At 42.5% G+C, this 23355-nt stretch overlaps 1 protein-coding gene across 1 annotated transcript in view; it reads right to left on the bottom strand.

Annotated features, from left to right (window-relative positions):
* Window positions 1-544: 544 nt before the first annotated feature.
* The window catches only part of LOC148059060 (inactive dipeptidyl peptidase 10), a 29843-nt gene continuing 7032 nt past the window's right edge, over window positions 545-23355 (bottom strand). The window contains exons 2-25 of the mRNA XM_087781843.1: window positions 22860-22974; window positions 20993-21088; window positions 20830-20924; window positions 20127-20198; window positions 11236-11288; window positions 10723-10804; window positions 9470-9590; window positions 9252-9406; window positions 8338-8435; window positions 8153-8276; window positions 8042-8083; window positions 6521-6628; window positions 6355-6446; window positions 6122-6169; window positions 5928-6046; window positions 5809-5856; window positions 4485-4583; window positions 3619-3685; window positions 3357-3551; window positions 3215-3269; window positions 3050-3149; window positions 2371-2429; window positions 1427-1499; window positions 545-1363 (exon numbers count right to left, since the gene is read on the bottom strand). Coding sequence (XP_087637969.1) covers window positions 1137-1363; window positions 1427-1499; window positions 2371-2429; window positions 3050-3149; window positions 3215-3269; window positions 3357-3551; window positions 3619-3685; window positions 4485-4583; window positions 5809-5856; window positions 5928-6046; window positions 6122-6169; window positions 6355-6446; window positions 6521-6628; window positions 8042-8083; window positions 8153-8276; window positions 8338-8435; window positions 9252-9406; window positions 9470-9590; window positions 10723-10804; window positions 11236-11288; window positions 20127-20198; window positions 20830-20924; window positions 20993-21088; window positions 22860-22974 — 2343 coding nt within the window. The 3' untranslated portion in view covers window positions 545-1136. The remainder of the gene's footprint in view (window positions 1364-1426; window positions 1500-2370; window positions 2430-3049; window positions 3150-3214; window positions 3270-3356; window positions 3552-3618; window positions 3686-4484; window positions 4584-5808; window positions 5857-5927; window positions 6047-6121; window positions 6170-6354; window positions 6447-6520; window positions 6629-8041; window positions 8084-8152; window positions 8277-8337; window positions 8436-9251; window positions 9407-9469; window positions 9591-10722; window positions 10805-11235; window positions 11289-20126; window positions 20199-20829; window positions 20925-20992; window positions 21089-22859; window positions 22975-23355) is intronic.

Here is a 23355-nt window from a genome sequence, read left to right as displayed (position 1 = left end):
AGTGTAAATAAAATGAATGCAAAACAAAAAGGCACCATTTTCACAGAAATGACTCATAGATCGATTTTTTTCGCACCGTCATACATGGATCTCGTGACCCGTGTTCCTTCTGGGCAACACGCACAACAAAGATGGTATTGACAACCCGAAATAACTTTTTTTTCCAAGGTTAAAATACTGATAAATGTGGACACAGATCTCGATGAAACGTTAATGATTATAATCGAAGGCGATTATTTATCTGATCATGACCCGGATTGACTTGATCAGAGGTCAAAGTCTTCGCTCGACAACTTGCTTTATCATTCAGAACATCATGTTACGCAACACCAGAGAGATGATAAAAAAAACATCAATATTTGAATTATATTCAATTTATTGTTTTCAGCTCAGGCTCTTCCTTGGGTCTGTCCCGTGGCCTCCTCCCCACTCGCTCCCTCGAACCCAAACTCCATGATGAAACAACAGCAACAAAACTTTTTTTTTTAGAAAAGATCATTTTTTTATTTTCAAGAATAGTTTCAGCAAAAATCTTGTTGCGGATCAACAGCATTCAAACATGCACGTGTGAGTCCTCAGGCCTGTACAGTCGGTAACAAACGCACACGTTTAGCTCTCTGGAAATATGTCGACAAAAATGTAACACAAATACATGTAACACAGAAATATGTAACACAGATGAGTCTCATGTCTCACAGCGGCACGTATGCAACGACGACCAGAGTGGGTTTATCCGAGACGATCAGGTCCCACTTGAGTCCATCGATGGCAGTTTTGAAAGAAACATGTTCTGGGGAAGTGTGTGTGTGTGTGTGTGTGTGTGTGTGTTTTGGCAGCGATGAAGAATCCAAAGGCAGGAGCAGCTTCTCTCGTCTCCTCCACAGATGTCCTTTCCTGGTGCGAGGTGTGGAGTCTTCTGATCGTGGCTCGAAAGCCGAGTCCTGGTCCTGATCGTTGTCACATTGAAAAACACAGAGAATGCAGTGGAGTCTCATCATGCACGTGTCCTTGTGTGTGAGCCGAACTCATGACGTGTAAACAGGTTCTGGAGCACCAGGGGGGTCAGACGGTGACCTTCAGAATCCTCCTCAGGGTTTGGTCCTGTGCTCTTGAAAGTCTTGATCGGTGGCGGTCCCTCAGTCCTCGTCCTCGTCGTCGTCGTCCTCGTCCTCCTCGGGCTCGCGCAGGAGTCCGTGCTGCATGCAGTTGTGCAGGTAGTTGACCACCGTCCTCTGGAAGTGCTGGAGGCTCCGCGGCTCCCGCAGGTCGTGACCTTCGTCCGGGTAGAGCTGCAGCGAGTAGTTGGCCTCGACCCTCACCAGCCGGTTCAGGAGCTCGGCGCTGTGCTGGAAGTGGACCCTGGCTGAGAGACCACACACGGGTTCATGGACAAGAAGCTCGGAGAGAGATGAAGAAGACGACTCACCATCAGCCGTTCCGTGGAGGAGCAGAAAGTTCTCGTCCTTCAGCTTGTTGACGTCCTCCAGGAGAGACGCCGTCTGAGAGCGAGGATCAGGAATTACATCGTAGCCACAGAGACTCCATTTACAGACGACCTTTCACCCGGACCTCTCTGTGACCTTTGACCTCACACAGTTGTTCACGACTCGTCAGAAGAACTATATTAAACTCCACCTGACCTCTGTAACTTTGAACTTCTCGCCCTCTTTAAATAAAAACTTGATTTATTGTTGCGCTGTTTTTTATTCTTCAGCCTTTTATTATGCAGTTTTATATTGTGTTTGATTGTATTCTATATTATATGTAAGTAAGTAAGTAAGTAATTTTTATTTATACAGCGCTTTTCCAGACCAGGGTCACAAAGCGCTTAAACAATCAAAACAATATTCAATAAAGTATATACTTTAAAGATCAAGATAACACTGATAACACAACAGGAGTTCCAGAAAGTCAAGGAAAAGCCTGAACAAATGAAAATGTCTTAAGATGTTTCTTGAATGACTGCTTTGAAAGGTACTTTTAAATAAACTGTTAATGTCTGTGATGTTTCTACACAAGGTCACATTCCTTTTTAAAACCCGTTTCAAGGTCAGACATGACCAGAGAGACTTAAATCTAACTTGTTGATTTTATTGTAGCTGCTTGAATGTTCCTCAAACACGCTGGATATGAATAAAGAAGTGTTTTTTTTATTTATTGCAGCAACAAAATGACAATCTGCTGGTGGGTCTAAAGTTAGTGGAAGGTCAAAATGGTGGATCAGAGACTCAGTATTTTATCCAACTAAGAATAAAAAAATGTAAGATCTTCGACGTCTCAAGTTCAAATAGTTGATCTGATACATGTTTCTTCTCCGCGTACGTCACCGTAAGATCCGGGCTGTGATTGGTTAATGACGGGAATCCTCACCGAGTAAACGTGCTCCTCCTTGGCGGGTAATCCTAGGAACCTCTCGGAGAAGGCGGCACCTGAACACAACACCGACATACACCCAGGTGTGTATTTTAATATTGCAACACTGATAAAAATGAATATAAAATATATATATATCAAAGTAAACCAGTAGTAAGTCAATGTTCTTGTTTTTCTAAATCAAACTAATTATTATAAATTAATCAATCACAGCAAGAAGGTTGCTGGTTCACTTCCAGGCCAAGCCAACTTGTGACCTTTCTGTTTGTATTTCATGTGTTGTGTGGGTTTACTCCGGGCACTCCGGTTTCCTCCCACACAGTCCAAAAACATACTGATGTTGATTGAAAACTTGGGGAAATTGTCCGTAGCTATGAGTGTGTGTGTGAATGGTTGTCTGTCTTTGTGTGTCCTAAGAAAGACTGGCGTCCTGTCCAGGGTGTCCCCTGCCTCTCGCCCAATGAAACTGGGATAGACTCCAGTCTCCCCGCGACCCCCACAAGGATGAAGTGGTAGAAAATGAATGAAATGAATGAATAATTACAGCTTATTTTAACTTGTTATTTTAAACTCCTGTGACATAAATATAAATATAAATAAATAAATATAAATATATATATATATATATATATATATATATATATAAATATACTGTATATCTATATTTTTTTCTCACTGTAGAGCCTGAAGTCGGTGATGGGTGCGGCGGCCGCGCTGCACTGGAAGAGTTTGTCGCTCGCCGCCAACATCTTCAGAGCCAGGTATCCACCGAAGGCCTGCAGAGAGACAGAGACGGTCACGTGACCTGGAGGCGACAGGTCGTCAAGGTCAAAGATCAGACCTTCCCGTAGAGCGCCATCCGCCGCCCGTCGATGTACGGCAGCTGCATCAGCATCCTGTCGGACAAATCAATGGTTTCTACGTTCGAGGGCCACATAAGGTAAGGTAAGGTTAAACTTTATCAGGGTCAGATCCGGACTCACTGCACCACTTCCAGGTGATGCTTCACCCGCGTGGACACCATCTTCCGAGGATCCGCCGCCGCGTTCTTCTGCGCCCGACCCGAGCCCTCCCGGGAGTCCAGCCGGACCACGGCCACGCCGTGAGAGCTGGTCATCACCTGAGTCCAGTCCAGAGAGAACTCCTCGGTCACGACCTGCGACCCCGGGAGCCCGTTCCTGCAGGAAACACGCCCGACGGGTCAGATACGTGGGTTTGGTTCCGAGGAGCGACGTGGACACTCACACCAGGAGCAGCAGCGGGTGCAGGTTGGCGTCGTACCCGGGCGGCAGAGACACCTTCAGGTGCAGGTCTGTGGAGACAAGGATCACCTGTGGTCGCATCAGAGTCGCCAGAGCAGCTAATGAAGCTTCATCTCTGCAGGCCAGTGAGGAGCCGACGGATCATTATCCACTAACAACCCCCCCGAGCCCCCCGGGGTCCACAGACTGTAATCACGCTTGAACGAGCAGGAATCTGAAGTCGTTATCACCGCAGGAAGTTCATTTGAGGAGTTTTTGACGCAGCGTATCGAGGTTAACCCTTTCATGTGATTATATGCAGAGTTTATTTTTGATTTTATGGACGTGAATATGTTGATAAATGTTCAAAAAGGTGAGTTTTTTTAAAGATAAAATACATTTCTAAATAAAGCTGTATTTATATTCAATACATGAGTGAGTTTTAAATATGTAATAAGAGTTTAAAAAGACTAAAGAGACACAAATAATCAAACTGATAATTTCAAACTACTTTAACGTGATTTATTTCAATAATAAACTTTGATTAATGACTTTTTTTCATTGGTTGACAAGTCGGTGTCCAAGCGCTGGTAAGACTTAACATAACATTCCTGAGCTGATTAAATTACAATTATTTAAAAATAAATCAATTAATTTCTCTTAAAGACTTAAAATGTAAATCTAAAACCGGTTTATAATTAAAAGGAATTAACTATTAACACTCAACAGATCTGTCTTTGTCTCACACCCTCTCAGTGAATTCAGCGAGGTAGCTGCTTGTTTATGTGTTATTTATCTTGTATGTGTCGTGACTCTTGACACGTGTGCAGGTGAATCTGCAGGTGGTTTGTTTCAGGTGCAGAACATTACCGTGGTTGTCAGACGCCAGACTCCTGAACAGAACCTCGGGCAGTTGCTTGTCCTCCAGCGCCTCAGACAACACGCTGTTGTCCTCCAGAACCACGAACCCTGCAGGTCCAGAAACATTGATTTCATCTCAGGTTAACCAGGATCCATGATGTCATCATACATCACAGTTGATCACTGATATAATCGATGACAGTTAACCATGAATGACTTACACATGACCACCAGAGGGCGGTGTTAACCACTGAGACGTGAATGAAGTCAAAATTGTTTATATCAGAATATTTAAAGTTGAATTAAATCCCAAATTTTAAAACTTCCATTGAAATTATGTTGGTCTTGTAATAATGTTGGTGTAAAAATGTAATTATATCTTATAATTCATTCCTATATTTATATATATTAAAACGTTGATTTTTCTTTGAATTAAATAATTGAATCCAATAATTTGATTATTGAAAAGATGATTCTTTTTTAAATGAAATAATCTAATCCAAAATGTTTAATATTAAAACGTTTTTTTTTAATTAAATAATTGAATCCAATAATTTCATTATTGAAAAGATGATTCTTTTTTAAATGAAATAATCTAATCCAAAATGTTTAATATTAAAACGTTTTTTTTAAATTAAATAATTGAATCCAATAATTTCATTATTGAAAAGATCATTATTTTTTAAATAAAATAATTTAATCCAATAATTTAAATATTGAAACGTTTTTTTATTAAATAATTTAATCGAATCATTTTAATATCGAATTTTTTTTTTATTATTAAATCATTTAATCGAATCATTTTAATATCGATTTTTTTATTTTTATTAAATAATTTAATCGAATCATTTTAATATCGATTTTTGTTTATTAAATAATTTAATCCAATAATTTAAATATTGAAAAGTCTTATTTAATTAAATAATTTAATCCAAAATAAGTTATTTTTGAAAAATAATTTGATTTAATATCTTTTATAATAAAATAATAGATTTTTAATTGAATGGTTGCATTCAAAAGTTTGTATTTTGAAATGTTTGGCGTTCTTATTATATAGCGCTTTGTGACCCTGGTCTCGAAAAGCGCTATATAAATAAATATTACTTACTTACTTACTTACTTATTCCAATAGTTGAGAAATACATGTTCTAAATTCAATGTTCTTTAATCAGAGCCTTTTAAATTCAACATAAAAAAGTTGGTGTAATAGTGTCAACATGATGGTGGATCAAGAATCATGGAACTTTGTTAGATTTCCAAGTTTGAACATATGAATGATAGAGTTCAGGTCAAATATTCACTGATATACGTCCATTCGGTGCGTTTAACTCACGGTTCGGGTCTCTTGTGCTGTGAACCGTGACCTTGGGGACTCCAGGACCTTCAGACAGAAGCAGTCGAGCGTCAAGCGAGCGATCGGCGTGTGAACAGAGCAGCGACGGCGACAGTTACCGAGACAGTGCAGGATGAAGTGAGTGTTGTTGGAGCTGAACTCCACCCTGAAGAAGCTGCAGCCGTCCACCAGCTCGCAGGTCAGACAGTGGCGCTCGAACACGGCGTCAACGTCCACGCTGAGAAAAAAAAAAACACACACGCTCGGCTCGGGAAACGCTCTCTCACGATCCAAACACGAGAGGGTCGTCTACCTGTACAGGTGTCGGCTCTCTCTGGACTCCTCCGCGCTCAGGAAGTATCTGGAGAAGAGTCAATTACACCTTCGATGATCCGGGTTTATCTTTGTGAGTCAATCAATCATCCCTGAAGCTTCTGCTGGATTATCTTCAGATGAGAAGCTAATCTTCTGTTGTTGGCTCAGTGCCAGGTGTGTGTGTGTGTGTGTGTGTGTGTGTGTGTGTGTGTGTGTGTGTGTTTCACGCACATCTTCCCCGAGGCCTCGTCCAGAGCGCACAGCGAGGTGACGTCCCAGCTGCCGGACGTGAGGAAGCGAGCCGGAGCGCTGGGCGCCACGGGCTGCACATGGAGAACTGGATTGAATAAACAACACAACATGTCAACACAACACGTCGACACGACAGGTGTCGCACCTGAGCCGAGAGCGCCGCGATGTGGTGGAACTCTCCCCGAGCGCCTTGTTTGGCGGGCAGGACGGTGTAGAACACGGAACCGTCGGCGGCGAACAACGGCACGTCCTGCTGTAAGAGAGAAACATGTTCCCTCGAGAAGTGAAGCTTTAAGGTAGAAAATATTGACTTTTTACTTCAGTATTAACAAACACACACTCGTTGCTATGGTGACAGTCACTTAAGAGAAGATAAGACACAGAGATTATTGACGTCAAGAATTAAACAGAGACTTTCATCAACAGTAAAGCAGACGATGATGATAATTTGGTGTTAAATTTTTAATTTTAAGAGAGTGTAGTATTACTCCATGACTCAGTGTATTATTGCTTTGTGAGTCACAGTAGAATTGTTTCGGAAGATGCTGTAAAATGAGTCCGCAAGTTGCCGTAGTAATACTGTGAAAGTAAATTAAGTATTACTCTGGGAGTCACCATAGTATTACTCTATGAGTCACCGTAGTATTACTCTGGGAGTCACCATAGTATTACTCTATGAGTCACCGTAGTATTACTCTGGGAGTCACCGTAGTATTACTCTATGAGTCACCGTAGTATTACTCTATGAGTCACCGTAGTATTACTCTATGAGTCACCGTAGTATTACTCTGGGAGTCACCGTAGTATTATTCTTCTGTATGAGTCACCTTAATATTACTCTGAGACAAGGTAGTATTACTCTTCTGTATGATTCACCGTAGTATTACTCTTCTGTATGAGTTACCGTAGTATATCTCTACTGTATGATTCACCGTAGTATTACTCTTCTGTATGAGTTACCGTAGTATATCTCTACTGTATGAGTCACTGTAGTATTACTCTTCTGTATGAGTTACCGTAGTATTACCCTGAGAGTCACCGTAGTATTATTCTACTGTATGATTCACCGTAGTATTACTCTGAGAGTCATCTTAGTATCACTCTATGAGTCAACGTAGTATTATTTTGAGAGTCGCCGTTGTATTATTCTGAGTCAATGTAGTATTACTCTATGAGTCACCGTAGTATTATTTTATGAATCACTGTAGGGTTACTCTGGAAGTCACCGTAGTATTACTCTATGAGTAACTGTAGTATTACCCTATGAGTCACCGAAGTATTACTCCGGGAGTCACTGTAGTAATATTCTTGTAGTCACCGTATTATTCCGAGAGTTGCCGTAGTATTACTCTGAGTCAACGTAGTATTACTCTATGAGTCACCGTAGTATTTTTCTATGAGTCACCGTAGTATTACTCTATGAATTACTGTAGTATTACTCTGGGAGTCACCTGCAAATTTCCGTTATTTTATTTCTATAAATCAACAGGTGATATGTGGCAGTAACATCCCAGAACTCGCTCAAACAACACACACTTCATGTGAGAAATTAAGCCAATCCTTCAAAAGGTTTGCGGATCCAGATGGTAACCCAGAACATAGTCAGTATCATCTGAAGTTGAATAGAAACTAAGTAAAGAACAGACGATGTGATGAGAATCCAAACCTTCCTCTGCTGGTGAACGATGTCGGTGCTCAGCTTCTGTTTCTATGGAAACAACATCACAGAGAGAAGAAGATGAAGATCCGACACCAACGGATCCAGAGGTCCACTCACCTCCGAACACGCGCCCGTCGTCGCCTCACACACGCCCAGAACCGACTGGTTCTGAGCCCGGTTCAACCAGCGGACCGCCAGCCTGGTGCTGCTGATCCACGTCACCATGGAGACGTAGCCGTCTCTGTCGGGTCGACACATGCGAGGTCAGCGACAGGTTCAGGTCCGACCCGACCCAGACCTACCTGGACCGGACCGAGTCCGGGGGAGTCATCGCCACCGTGTGGGTCGGACCGTACAGGTTGACCACGGACAGGCTGACGGACGCGATGCTGGAGCCGGCCTGAGGAGCGAGAACATGAGCTTGTGTACTTCAGGATAAACTTTTAAAGGATAATTGAAGTACTTTTTATCAACCTTTGGGGAAATTAGACTTTTAGCTCCAACAACAACACGGAACAGTTACGAGCCCCTGAAGGTTGAGCAGATATAAATCTGATGTAAGGTTTGTGTTAACGATTTCTTCTACACGTGCAGTCAAAGCTACACGCAGTTCACTATAAAACCACTAGGGGGTTCTTCATTGAAACACTCCTAATCCCATGACAGCAAAGCCCTTTCAGTAGTTATCAGACAATCACAGACATTAATTTAGAGCATTTTTAAGACTATAAGGCGCACTTAAAAAGACTTACTTAAAGACTTTAAGTATTACTCTGTGAGTCTCCGTTGTTTTACTCTGGGAGTCTACGTAGTATTCCTCCGCGAGTTACTTACTGAAAGTAAATTTAGTATTACTTTGGGAGTCACCCAAATGTATTACTCTGAGTAGATGTAGTATTACTCTATGAGTTACCGTAGTATTACTCTATGAGTCACTATAGTATTACTCAATGAGTCACAGTAGTATTACTCTATGAGTCACCGTAGTATTACTCTGTTAGTTACCATAGTATTACTCTATGAGTCACTGTAGTATTACTCTGTTAGTCACCATAGTATTACTCTGTTAGTCACAGTAGTATTACAATATGAATCATCGTAGTATAACTCTATTAGTCACAGTAGTATTACTCTGTTAGTTACCATAGTAGAAACGCGTTAACGATGACATTTATGATTAAAATCTGTTTTAATTGCCGCCATAATGAGAGCTCACCTTGGGGTAGGGGTAGACCAGGTTGTGGGGGTACAGGCCTCCTAAGAACTGGGGGATCTCCATCACTGGTGTGACAGAGTTGTTGATGGTCAAGTACGCCAGACGAGCCCCGTCCTGTGACCACCAGAGGGCGCCACGTGACAGCAGCACCTCCTCTGTGAACAAGTGGGATTAAAATAAACAACGAGTCCTGACTGGACCACCAGGGTCTGCTGTACCCTCGTAAGTCCAGTCTGAGATCCCGTTCAGCACGTTGGTCTCCTGACCACTGACGGTGAGTCTCAGAGGGTCAGAGGTCACGCTTGGCTTGTAGTAGATGTCACCTTCGTACACAAACACCTGTAGAAAGTAGAAGTGTGTATTAGTTACAATCTGATGGCAACATTCTGGCCACATGATATGTATCACAACACAGAAGCGATGATACTATATAGTAGTGTAGTACTGTAGTAGTAAGTATATATGTGTAGTATTGTCCAGTACTTGACTCCGGTGTTGTGATAGTGTAGTAACAAGTATATATGTGTAGTATTGTCCAGTACTTGACTCCGGTGTTGTGATAGTGTAGTAACAAGTATATATGTGTAGTATTGTCCAGTACTTGACTCTGGTGTTGTGATAGTGTAGTAACAAGTATATATGTGTAGTATTGTCCAGTACTTGACTCTGGTGTTGTGATAGTGTAGTAACAAGTATATATGTGTAGTATTGTCCAGTACTTGACTCCAGTGTTGTGATAGTGTAGTAACAAGTATATATGTGTAGTATTGTCCAGTACTTGACTCTGGTGTTGTGATAGTGTAGTAACAAGTATATATGTGTAGTATTGTCCAGTACTTGACTCTGGTGTTGTGATAGTGTAGTAACAAGTATATATGTGTAGTATTGTCCAGTACTTGACTCTGGTGTTGTGATAGTGTAGTAACAAGTATATATGTGTAGTATTGTCCAGTACTTGACTCTGGTGTTGTGATAGTGTAGTAACAAGTATATATGTGTAGTATTGTCCAGTACTTGACTCTGGTGTTGTGATAGTGTAGTAACAAGTATATATGTGTAGTATTGTCCAGTACTTGACTCTGGTGTTGTGATAGTGTAGTAACAAGTATATATGTGTAGTATTGTCCAGTACTTGACTCCGGTGTTGTGATAGTGTAGTAACAAGTATATATGTGTAGTATTGTCCAGTACTTGACTCTGGTGTTGTGATAGTGTAGTTTGTGAGTGTGTTTCTATAAGTGTGTGCGTGTTTCAATGAGTGTGTGTTTCCATGGGTGTGTATGTATCCGTGTGTGCGTGTGTGTGTATATGTCGACTGCTGCCATCTAGTGGCCGGAAGTTTAATTTCAACACAAAAATGAAAAAAATAATATTTGCATGTTAATTGTACATAAAAAATTAAATACTATACGTTTCTTTTAAACCCACATGTAAATATAAACCATACAAGAACTGAGCAGACGTGACTCACCAGCTGGTTGCTCTGTGGACCCCAGCACGAGAGCTGCAGGGCTGTGTTGTCTCTCCCAGGAGGTCCCAGGTCCAGCAGGTCCCTGCAAGACAGACCACCAACACATGAGACCCTCGCTCTCCTCGGGACTCCAGCGCCCCCTGGTCGAGCTCAAGATGCAGAGAGGAAACCCATGCGGGAGTGAGATGTCTCCTCTCCATGTTCATGTCATGTTCCTCTGGGTGAGGAACGCTGATGCAGCATCACCTCACAGGCCCGCAGCAGTTTCTGGAGATCAATAGATGTTCAGATGTCTTGACGAAACCCGGAGCTGCGGCCAGAGACGTGATGCTGCATCAGGTCCGCCGATCGATGACGGGACCCTCCACGGTCCCAGCTCCTCCTGAAACCACCGGGAGTGTTGGAGATGACCTGGGAAGATCACGCACGGGATGAATGCAGGAGGTCATGAGGTCCACGTGTCGGCTTGCCTCGCCATGCGCAGCCATGCATCGGTCGAGCAGGACAACCTACCCGGACGCCACGTGGTGGACGGCGTACGAGGCTGTGAAGGACTGAGAGAACACCTGGAGGAAGAGCACATGGAAGCTGCAGCACAACTGAACATCTGAGAGTCTGATCTCCACAACATCTGCATCCAGGGCTGGAGGCACAAGTCGTTAGATTCACCACACAAGAGGAAACACCAGAGCTGTCAATCACACGGAGGGTTAGTTCATATGTTCATTATATTTTACAATCTTATTCATTTTAGTGTATTTGATGATTTTATTAGTTTAAATAAAGTGTGTGTGTGTGTGTGTGTGTGTGTGTGTGTGTGTGTGTGTGTGTGTGTGTGTGTGTGTGTGTGATAAATAGACTTGTCAAGTGTCAGTGGATGTTTGTGTTCAGATGTTAACCTTCAACGATGGACGTGATTCTTCTATGATTGATGGACGAGCGCTGTCACGATATAGTGGATCATGAGACATTTTTGCATTTTTCTGCCATGAACACCAACTTCTTCCTCTTCATCATCCTCATCCTCATCATCTTCATCATCATCTTCATCCTTATAATCATCATCCTCTTCCTCATCCTCATCCTCATCATCTTCATCATCATCTTCATCCTTATAATCATCATCCTCTTCCTCATCCTCATCATCTTCATCCTTATAATCATCATCCTCTTCCTCATCCTCATCATCTTCATCATCATCTTCATCCTTATAATCATCATCCTCTTCCTCATCCTCTTCCTCATCATCTTCATCATCATCTTCATCCTTATAATCATCATCCTCTTCCTCTTCCTCATCCTCATCATCTTCATCATCATCTTCATCCTTATAATCATCATCCTCTTCCTCATCCTCTTCCTCATCCTCATCCTCATCCTCATCCTCATCATCTTCATCTTCATCCTTATAATCATCATCCTCTTCCTCTTCCTATCCTCATCCTCATCATCTTCATCATCATCTTCATCCTTATAATCATCATCCTCTTCCTCATCCTCTTCCTCATCCTCATCCTCTTCCTCTTCCTCATCCTCATCATCTTCATCATCATCTTCATCCTTATAATCATCATCCTCTTCCTCATCCTCATCATCTTCATCATCATCTTCATCCTTATAATCATCATCCTCTTCCTCTTCCTCATCCTCATCATCTTCATCTTCATCCTTATAATCATCATCCTCTTCCTCATCCTCTTCCTCATCCTCATCATCTTCATCTTCATCCTTATAATCATCATCCTCTTCCTCTTCCTATCCTCATCCTCATCATCTTCATCATCATCTTCATCCTTATAATCATCATCCTCTTCCTCATCCTCTTCCTCATCCTCATCCTCATCCTCTTCCTCATCCTCTTCATCCTTATAATCATCATCCTCATCCTCTTCCTCATCCTCATCATCTTCATCATCATCTTCCTCTTCCTCATCATCTTCATCCTTATAATCATCATCCTCTTCCTCATCCTCTTCCTCATCATCATCATCTTCATCCTTATAATCATCATCCTCTTCCTCTTCCTCATCCTCATCCTCATCATCTTCATCATCATCATCATCTTCATCTTCATTCTTATAATCATCATCCTCTTCCTCATCCTCTTCCTCATCCTCATCCTCTTCATCCTTATAATCATCATCCTCTTCCTCATCCTCATCATCTTCATCATCATCTTCATCCTTATAATCATCATCCTCTTCCTCTTCCTCATCCTCATCATCTTCATCATCATCTTCATCCTTATAATCATCATCCTCTTCCTCATCCTCTTCCTCTTCCTCATCCTCATCATCTTCCTCTTCCTCTTCCTCATCCTCATCTTCATCCTTATAATCATCATCCTCTTCCTCATCCTCATCATCTTCATCATCATCTTCCTCTTCCTCATCCTCATCATCATCTTCATCCTTATAATCGTCATCCTCTTCCTCTTCCTCATCATCATCATCTTCATCCTTATAATCATCATCCTCTTCCTCATCCTCTTCCTCATCCTCTTCATCATCCTCTTCATCCTTATAATCATCATCCTCTTCCTCTTCCTCATCCTCATCATCTTCATCATCATCTTCATCCTTATAATCATCATCCTCTTCCTCATCCTCTTCCTCATCCTCATCCTCATCCTCATCCTCATCATCTTCATCTTCATCCTTATAATCATCATCCTCTTCCTCTTCCTATCCTCATCCTCATCATCTTCATCATCATCTTCATCATCATCTTCATCCTTATAATCATCATCCTCTTCCTCTTCCTCTTCCTCATCCTCTTCATCATCATCTTCATCCTTATAATCATCATCCCCTTCCTCTTCCTCATCCTCATCCTCATCATCTTCATCTTCATCTTCCTCTTCCTCTTCCTCTTCCTCATCCTCATCTTCTTCATCATCATCTTCATCCTTATAATCATCATCCTCTTCCTCATCCTCTTCCTCATCCTCTTCATCATCATCTTCATCCTTATAATCATCATCCCCTTCCTCTTCCTCATCCTCTTCCTCATCCTCATCATCTTCATCATCATCTTCCTCTTCCTCTTCCTCTTCCTCATCCTCATCCTCATCCTCTTCATCATCATCTTCATCCTTATAATCATCATCCTCTTCCTCATCCTCATCATCTTCATCATCATCTTCATCCTTATAATCATCATCCTCTTCCTCATCATCTTCATCTTCATCTTCATCCTCATCTTCATCTTCATCTTCATCATCTTCATCATCATCTTCATCCTTATAATCATCATCCTCTTCCTCATCATCTTCATCTTCATCTTCATCCTCATCTTCATCTTCACCTCCACAGTGATCGTTCCAGTAGAGACGTCCATGGATTCCATTATTAAATCCAGACTCAGGGACACAGACGTGTAATTACTTCTGAAACGATTTAAACTTCATTTCCACGAGTCGTTAAACCAGTTCTTGTTGCATCATCTTCTACAGAAAGTCGTCTCATTAACAGACGTGTCGTCCGTGAACCAAGATAATAGTTTTCCCGCCAAGAACCAGTGAGCCTGTAAATCCTGGAGAAGATTGATCCAATCAACTGATAATGTATCAGTGTGTGTGTGAGTGTGAGTGTGAGAGTGTTTCCTTGTGTGTGCTTTTTCATGTGTGTGTGTCCATGAGTGTGTGTCCATGAGTGTGTATCTGCCCATGAACATGTGTTTCCATATGTGTGTGTCCATGAGTCTGTGTCCATGAGTGTGTGTGTGTCCATGAGTGAGTGTTTCTATTAGTGTGTGTGTCCATTAGTGTGTGTGTGTGTGTGTCCATGAGTGTGTGTGTTTCCATATGTGAGTGTGTGTGTTTCCATATGTGAGTGTGTGTGTCCATGTGTGTGTGTGTGTGTGTCCATGAGTGTGTGTGTCTATGTGTGTGTGTGTCCATGAGTGTGTGTCCATGAGTGTGTGTGTGTCCATGAGGATGTGTCCATGTGTGTGTGTGTGTCCATGTGTGTGTGTGTATGTCCATGTGTGTGTGTGTGTGTGTGTGTGTCCATGAGTGTGTGTCCATGAGGGTGTGTCCATGAGTGTGTGTGTTCATGTGGGGGTGTGTGTGTGTGTGTGTCCATGAGGATGTGTCCATGTGTGTGTGTGTGTGTCCACGTGTGTGTGTGTGTATGTCCATGTGTGTGTGTGTGTGTGTGTGTGTGTGTCCACGAGAGTGTGTGTCCATGAGTGTGTGTCCATGTGTGTGTGTCCATGTGTGTGTGTCCATGTGTGTGTGTGTATGTCCATGAGTGTGTCCATGAGTGTGTGTCCATGAGTGTGTGTCCATGTGTGTGTGTCCATGTGTGTGTGTCCATGAGTGTGTGTCCATGTGTGTGTGTCCATGTGTGTGTGTCCATGAGTGTGTCCATGTGTGTGTGTGTCCATCTGTGTGTGAGTCCTAACATCGATCAGAAGAATCAAAGCTAATGCATCGATTCCTTTCTTTCTTCCATCTTTGTTGCTGCAGGTTAATCACTCGCGGGGCTGGAAAAATATGGGAAAACTGTTCCCTGAAGAGATTACGTGTCACACTCACGACTCCCTGAACTAAGGAGTGGAATTGGATTTTCTCACAGTCTGTGGTCGTGTGGAGAGGCTGGAGCGCCAGAGTCGGCGGAATAAGCTTCGCCTGGAAATGGAATCTGGGATGAGAAAGTGAATTGAAAGCAGGAAGGAGGGAACGATTGTTCCACGGATGACAAGAGGAGATGGAAAGATGTCGCCGAGCCTCCTTCGGTCGTGTTCGTGTGAATGTTCTGATCACAAACGTTCATAAATAAATATTCTAGTCCTGGTGAGACAGTGTTACTATGGGATGTATTCAAGAGACACCTGCCGCAGATAGGGGGCGCTGTTTGACCGCCTGGTGAGCCTCTCAGTGATTATGCAGAGATTTCTTATGTATTTGTGTTAAACCGTCTGCGAGGGTGTGTGTGTGTGTATGTGTGTGTGTGTGTGTTTGACTCATCATGTCTGACTCCGTGACGATCACATGACGGAGGAAACATGCAGAGAACACGGATCTTTAAAAGGAAACAGAGATTATTCTCTCTCTCACAATAAGCTGCAGAGCTCACACACATACACACACACACACTTATTTGTAACCAAACTGCATCGTGTTGACAAACTCTCCCCCATCACTCCCAGAATCCCCCCCGCCTCCCCCCCGTCCTCCCCCCTCACGACTCAACCCACCCGTGATTCTTCCTTTCAGAGAGATTTCAAAGGATGCAGAGTCACTGAAGCAGGACGACAACTGCCCAAAGTCACATTACAGTCGCACACTTGACCCGAGTCTCTCGCAAAACAACCACACAAAAGAAACCTCGTCGTCCACACGAGCCTCAGAAGAAGTACACAAACTTCAACAAGATACACAACAATGTTGAATTTGAACATTAAGTTGAATACACAAAATAATAAACCACACACATGCCTGGCACAGACAACCTGCTACACACTCTCCCACGCAGGCAAACACACACTCTCACAGGCACTCGCACACACACCAAAACACACATAAGTTCACACAAACGCAAACACACACAAACAAATGCACGCAAACACACACACATAAACACACACACCTGAATGCAAAGATACACACACAAACATGCTCACTTGCATGCATAAACATACAAACTCAAAGCACACACGCAAACACACACACATAAACACACACACCTGAACGCAAAGATACAAACACACACATGAACACACAAACACACTCACTTGCACGCATACACATACAAACTCAAAACACACACACAAAAGCACACACGCAAACACACACACATGAACACATGCACCTGAACGCAAAGATACACACACACACACATGAACACACAAACACTCTCACTTGCACGCATACACATAAAAACTCAAAACACACACGCAAAAGCACGCACGCAAACACACACACACACAAACAGATACAAAAACACACTTGCAAATACGCATGCAAACACAAATCACAAACCAAAACAAACACACAGGCACTCACACACGTACGCACCCCATTACACGTGCACAAACAAGAACACGCACACACACTGGCACACAAACACAAACACGCACACAACTTGATATTGTAAAACAATTGTTGTACTACAAAAGATCACTTCAACACACAAATACCAACATTCATGCATGTTCACACAAGAGCACAAACACAAATACAGACACACACAGAAACAGTTTTGTTCGACAAAAGATCATATCACAAACACACAATCTGATGCGCACACCTGCTGAATCTATGACATGCAAGTAAGTAAGTAAGTAAGTAATATTTATATATATTGCGCTTTTCGAGACCAGGGTCACAAAGCGCTTAAACAATCAAAACAATACTCAAAAAAGTACATACTTTAAAGATCAAGATAATACTGAGAACAATACAGGAGTTCGAGAAATTCAAGGAAAAGCCTGAACAAATAGAAACGTCTTAAGATGTTTCTTAAAGGAGTCAGTAGATCCATCAAGCGCAAGTGTTCACTAGACACATTTATATTTGATACACTTGTGAGTGTGTGTGTGTTTGTGTGTGTGTGTCGCCATATATTGCGAGTACACACACTTCAAGACACAAAGCCAAAGAGTCCCTAGTTAGATGTAAAAAAACACTTTTGTTTCAAAGAATACTGACTACACACAGACTCACACAAACCCACGAGACTCACAGTCACACAAAACAAACACACACGGATTGCTAACAAACAAAAACACTGTTTATTGAGGACACGCACCAGTTCAAACACACAACTCAACAATCACATTTGTCTACAAACATTCTCTTTGATCGAGATCCGTTGCCGTGGAGACGGAGGTAAACCCCAGCATCAGCATCCGTCGGCGACACGTCTCGACATCACTTTCATCTCAGACGATGATTGAAGTCGATCGACCCCCCCGACCCCCCGCCGATCGATAAACAACACATGTTAGATTCTCGCTGTTAGATTCTTTCCTCCGTCAGCGGCAGCGTCTCCCTCCATCATCCCTGCCTCCCCCGGCTCCTCCCCCTCTTCTGAAGCAGCTTCAAACTGCCTCGGTCAGCACGAATCCCCCCGGAGATGATGGAGGGAAGAACGAGCCGAGAAGATAAAGCAGCAGAGGGAGGGATGGAGGGAGGGGGGGGCCTTTAAGGAGGACAAGATGGGGTAAGATGAAGGAAGGTGCCAGATCCACGTCCCACATTTGCATGGATGGCGGGGGCGATAATGGAAGGATGTGAAGACATTCATTGTGACTCCACGGTTGTGAACCTTGAACGTCACGAGCGACGACATCGTGGTTCATCATCAGTGGGGCAGGGTTAGCTTAGCAACGGCGGTGCTAGCGGTTGATTTGTAATCAGAGTCAACTCAGGTGAGTCAACTCAGGTGAGTCAACTCAGGTGAGTCAACAGGAAGCGAGTCGGATTCACGAGAGCGTCCTTGAGGCAGAATCACTTCCGCGTGGGAGTCGCTCAAATTGACAGCCGGGTTTGACTTTCCGAGCTACCTTCAGAGAAAGTGTAAGATTGAAGCTAGAATGAGACGCACATGTCCAAAACATCACTTTAAAACGTACAACCACGCTTTCAACTTATTACTGTATAAAGTTGCTCTTAAATCTGGGCGAACGAGAGGTTACGAGAGTCCATTGTGACATAATAATAACTTTACTCCTCCCCAAATCTGGGCGAACAAGAGGTTACTAGAGTCCATTATGACGTAATAATGGCTTCACTCCTCCTCAAATCTGGGCGAACAAGAGGTTACGAGAGTCCATTGTGACATAATAATAACTTTACTCCTCCCCAAATCTGGGCGAACAAGAGGTTACTAGAGTCCATTATGACGTAATAATAACTTTACTCCTCCCCAAATCTGGGCGAACAAGAGGTTACGAGAGTCCATTATGACATAATAATAACTTTACTCCTCCCCAAATCTGGGCGAACAAGAGGTTACGAGAGTCCACTATGACGTAATAATAACTTTACTCCTCCCCAAATCTGGGCGAACAAGAGGTTACGAGAGTCCACTATGACGTAATAATAACTTTACTCCTCCCCAAATCTGGGCGAACAAGAGGTTACTAGAGTCCATTATGACGTAATAATAACTTTACTCCTCCCCAAATCTGGGCGAACAAGAGGTTACTAGAGTCCATTATGACGTAATAATAACTTTACTCCTCCCCAAATCTGGGCGAACAAGAGGTAACGAGAGTCCATTATGACGTAATAATAACTTTACTCCTCCCCAAATCTGGGCGAACAAGAGGTTACGAGAGTCCATTATGACGTAATAATAACTTTACTCCTCCCCAAATCTGGGCGAACAAGAGGTAACGAGAGTCCATTATGACGTAATAATAACTTTACTCCTCCCCAAATCTGGGCGAACAAGAGGTTACGAGAGTCCATTATGATGTAATAATAACTTTACTCCTCCCCAAATCTGGGCGAACGAGAGGTTACGAGAGTCCATTATGACGTAATAATAACTTTACTCCTCCCCAAATCTGGGCGAACAAGAGGTTACGAGAGTCCATTATGACATAATAATAACTTTACTCCTCCCCAAATCTGGGCGAACAAGAGGTTACGCGAGTCCATTATGACGTAATAACGTCTTCACTCCTCCTCCAGCCAGCTGTAATCACGCCCGCTTTGTTTATACAACGATTCCCTGGGAGGTGGAGACTTCCGGGAATCGATGACGCGCGGTGACAAACCTCGACCAATCACAGCCGAGTGGGCGTGGTTATGGTCGACAGGATTTCATCTCCAGAACAACAAAGAGTTTTCAGTGGGCGGAGCTTAAGATCATTTTCTAATGTGTAATGTTTTAATGAGTTGTTTCAAGAGGAACCTGCAGATGTTTGAGGAGGAACCTGCAGGTGTTTCAAGAGGAACCTGCAGATGTTTGAGGAGGAACCTGCAGGTGTTTCAAGAGGAACCTGCAGGTGTTTCAAGAGGAACCTGCAGATGTTTCAGGAGGAACCTGCAGGTGTTTCAGGAGGAACCTGCAGGCGTTTCAGGAGGAACCTGCAGGTGTTTCAGGAGGAACCTGCAGGTGTTTCAGGAGGAACCTGCAGGTGTTTCAAGAGGAACCTGCAGGTGTTTGAGGAGGAACCTGCAGGTGTTTCAGGAGGAACCTGCAGGTGTTTCAAGAGGAACCTGCAGGTGTTTCAAGAGGAACCTGCAGGTGTTTGAGGAGGAACCTGCAGGTGTTTCAGGAGGAACCTGCAGGTGTTTCAAGAGGAACCTGCAGGTGTTTCAAGAGGAACCTGCAGGTGTTTGAGGAGGAACCTGCAGGTGTTTCAAGAGGAACCTGCAGATGTTTCAGGAGGAACCTGCAGGTCTTTCAGGAGGAACCTGCGATGAACCAGACAGAAGGACTCACCGGTCGGACGTTGTACGCCAGGAGGACGAACTTCTTATCTGCAGACACTTGGAACTTCGTGGAGGACAAATCCTGAGGAGAGAGATAGTGTTTAGCAACGGTATCGCTTCAGGCTCAGAGTCTTATCTGGAAACTTATAAAAAGTCTGGGATTTGCAATCTTGTAGAAAAAATCTGCTGAATACACAGTTCACTGAGAGGGAGTGAGACGGCGCTTCTTGTAGTGTTTGTTAAGGTAGAAAATGAAAGTCATTTCATTTTAATTTCAAGTTAAAGAAAGTTTTAAATCATTTCTAAGCAACTTTTGTTTAATTTCTACCTGGAAACAAAAGGTTAACAGTGTTGTCGACCCGTGACGTTCTGACAGGAAACATAGAACTGATCCTTCTGGCCCGCGGGCTAGGATTCGAACCGACGACCTTCTTCTGCAGCTTCTTCTTTTAATAAGCGAACGTCACTGATCGTTGCGAAGATTAAAATCAATGTTTAATGTTTTCATCTTCTTGATGGAAACCATGAAAGCGAACTCGACTTTCTCCTCCTCCTCCTTCTCTGGAGCTCAGATAAAATATCACTTTCTCGGATTAATAAGCCGAGCGGAGACGAGACTTTTCATGGCGTCTCCATGGTGACCGACATACATCGAGTGGGAAACTTTCGAGGCGCTAACTGAGTGAACGTGTCACGCCTGGCGAGCGACTGACCAGCGAGGAGTTGTCCAGCAGCGTGGACGTGATGTTGCTGAGCAGGTCCAGCATCAGGACGTGACCGTCTCTGCTGCCGATGGCGACCTCGTGCTCTGGGGGAACGAGGGAAAAAGGTTAGGGTTAAAGAAGGTGCGACGAGGTCGACGCCAGTCAGCGTTACCGTTGAGCCACGACACTTGGGGGTCGTGAACTTTGAACTTCTCGCTCTCCAGGTCGTCCATGGTGAGGTGCGAGCGCTGCAGCAGCTGAGAGTCGTCTGGACGCACAAACACACGTTTACAAACACATGTTTACAAACACATGTTTACAAACACACGTTTACAAACACACGTTTACAAACACACGTTTACAAACACATGTTTACAAACACACGTTTACAAACACATGTTTACAAACACACTTTTACAAACACACGTTTACAAACACACGTTTACAAACACACGTTTACAAACACACATTTACAAACACATGTTTACAAACACACGTTTACAAACACACGTTCACAAACACACGTTTACAAACACACGTTTACAAACACACGTTTACTAACACACATTTACAAACACGCGTTTACAAACACACGTTTACAAACACACGTTTACAAACACACGTATGCAAACACACGTTTACAAACACATGTTTACAAACACACGTTAGAAAATACACGTTTACAAACACACGTTTACAAACACACGTTTACAAACACATGTTTACAAACACACGTTTACAAACAGACGTTGACAAACAGACGTTGACAAACACATGTTTACAAACACATGTTTACAAACACACGTTTACAAACACACGTTTACAAACACACGTTTACAAACACACGTATACAAACACGCGTTTACAAACACACGTTTACAAACACACGTTTACAAACACACGTATACAAACACACGTTTACAAACACACGTTTACAAACACACGTTTACAAACACACGTTTACAAACACACGTTTACAAACACACGTATACAAACACGCGTTTACAAACACACGTTTACAAACACACGTTTACAAACACACGTATACAAACACACGTTTACAAACACATGTTTACAAACACACGTTCACAAACACACGTTTACAAACACACGTTTACAAACACACGTTTACAAACACACGTATACAAACACGCGTTTACAAACACACGTTTACAAACACACGTTTACAAACACACGTATACAAACACACGTTTACAAACACATGTTTACAAACACACGTTAGAAAATACACGTTTACAAACACACGTTTACAAACAGACGTTGACAAACACATGTTTACAAACACACTTTTACAAACACACGTTTACAAACACATGTTTACAAACACACTTTTACAAACACATGTTTACAAACACACTTTTACAAACACACGTTTACAAACACACGTTTACAAACACACGTTTACAAACACATGTTTACAAACACACTTTTACAAACACACGTTTACAAACACACGTTTACAAACACATGTTTACAAACACACGTTTACAAACACATGTTTACAAACACACGTTTACAAACACACGTTTACAAACACACGTTTACAAACACATGTTTACAAACACACGTTTACAAACACACGTATACAAACACACGTTTACAAACACATGTTTACAAACACACGTTTACAAACACACGTTTACAAACACACGTATACAAACACACGTTTACAAACACATTTTTACAAACACACGTTTACAAACACACGTATACAAACACACGTTTACAAACACATGTTTACAAACACACGTTTACAAACACACGTTTACAAACACACGTATACAAACACACGTTTACAAACACATTTTTACAAACACACGTTTACAAACAGACGTTTACAAACACACGTTTACAAACACATGTTTACAAAAACACGTTTACAAACACATGTTTACAAAAACACGTTTACAAACACATGTTTACAAACACATGTTTACAAACACACGTTTACAAACACACGTTTACAAACACATGTTTACAAACACACGTTTACACACGCGTGTGCGTTTGTTTCTTACCGGGCGTGAGCATCACGACGGACAGGATGACCAGAGACATGACGCCCAGGATCACCATCATGGCGATCCCGATGCCCTTCCAGTTCCTGGGCGGTCCATCGGTGCTGCCCAGGTCCTGAGAGGAACCAGAACCACAGCATCAGAACCAGAACAGTTGTGTAAGAAAACATCCAAACACTTAAATACTACAATATTTTTTCCTTCATACTGTCATTCATTTTATGGTTTATATTTCAACAGCGTGTGAATTAAATGAAAATAAACTATTTTAATTACCAAATATTGAAGGTGTTTGTTCATTTTCTTGTTACAAATAAAGGTCCGGCCACTAGATGGCAGCAGTTGTTCAATCACAGCATCAGGACCAGAACAGTTGTGTAAGAAAACATCCAAACACTCAAGTACCACAATATTATTTCAACAGAACTACGTTTACGTATTGATTTATATTAATTGCTATTTTTAAATTATATTAGTTTTTATACATTAGGATTAT

This window comes from Callionymus lyra, chromosome 19 (genome assembly GCF_982586985.1).
Source record: "Callionymus lyra chromosome 19, fCalLyr1.hap1.1, whole genome shotgun sequence".
In the NCBI taxonomy this organism is placed as follows: Eukaryota; Metazoa; Chordata; class Actinopteri; order Syngnathiformes; family Callionymidae; genus Callionymus; species Callionymus lyra.
This window is presented reverse-complemented; position numbering and strand designations above follow the sequence as displayed.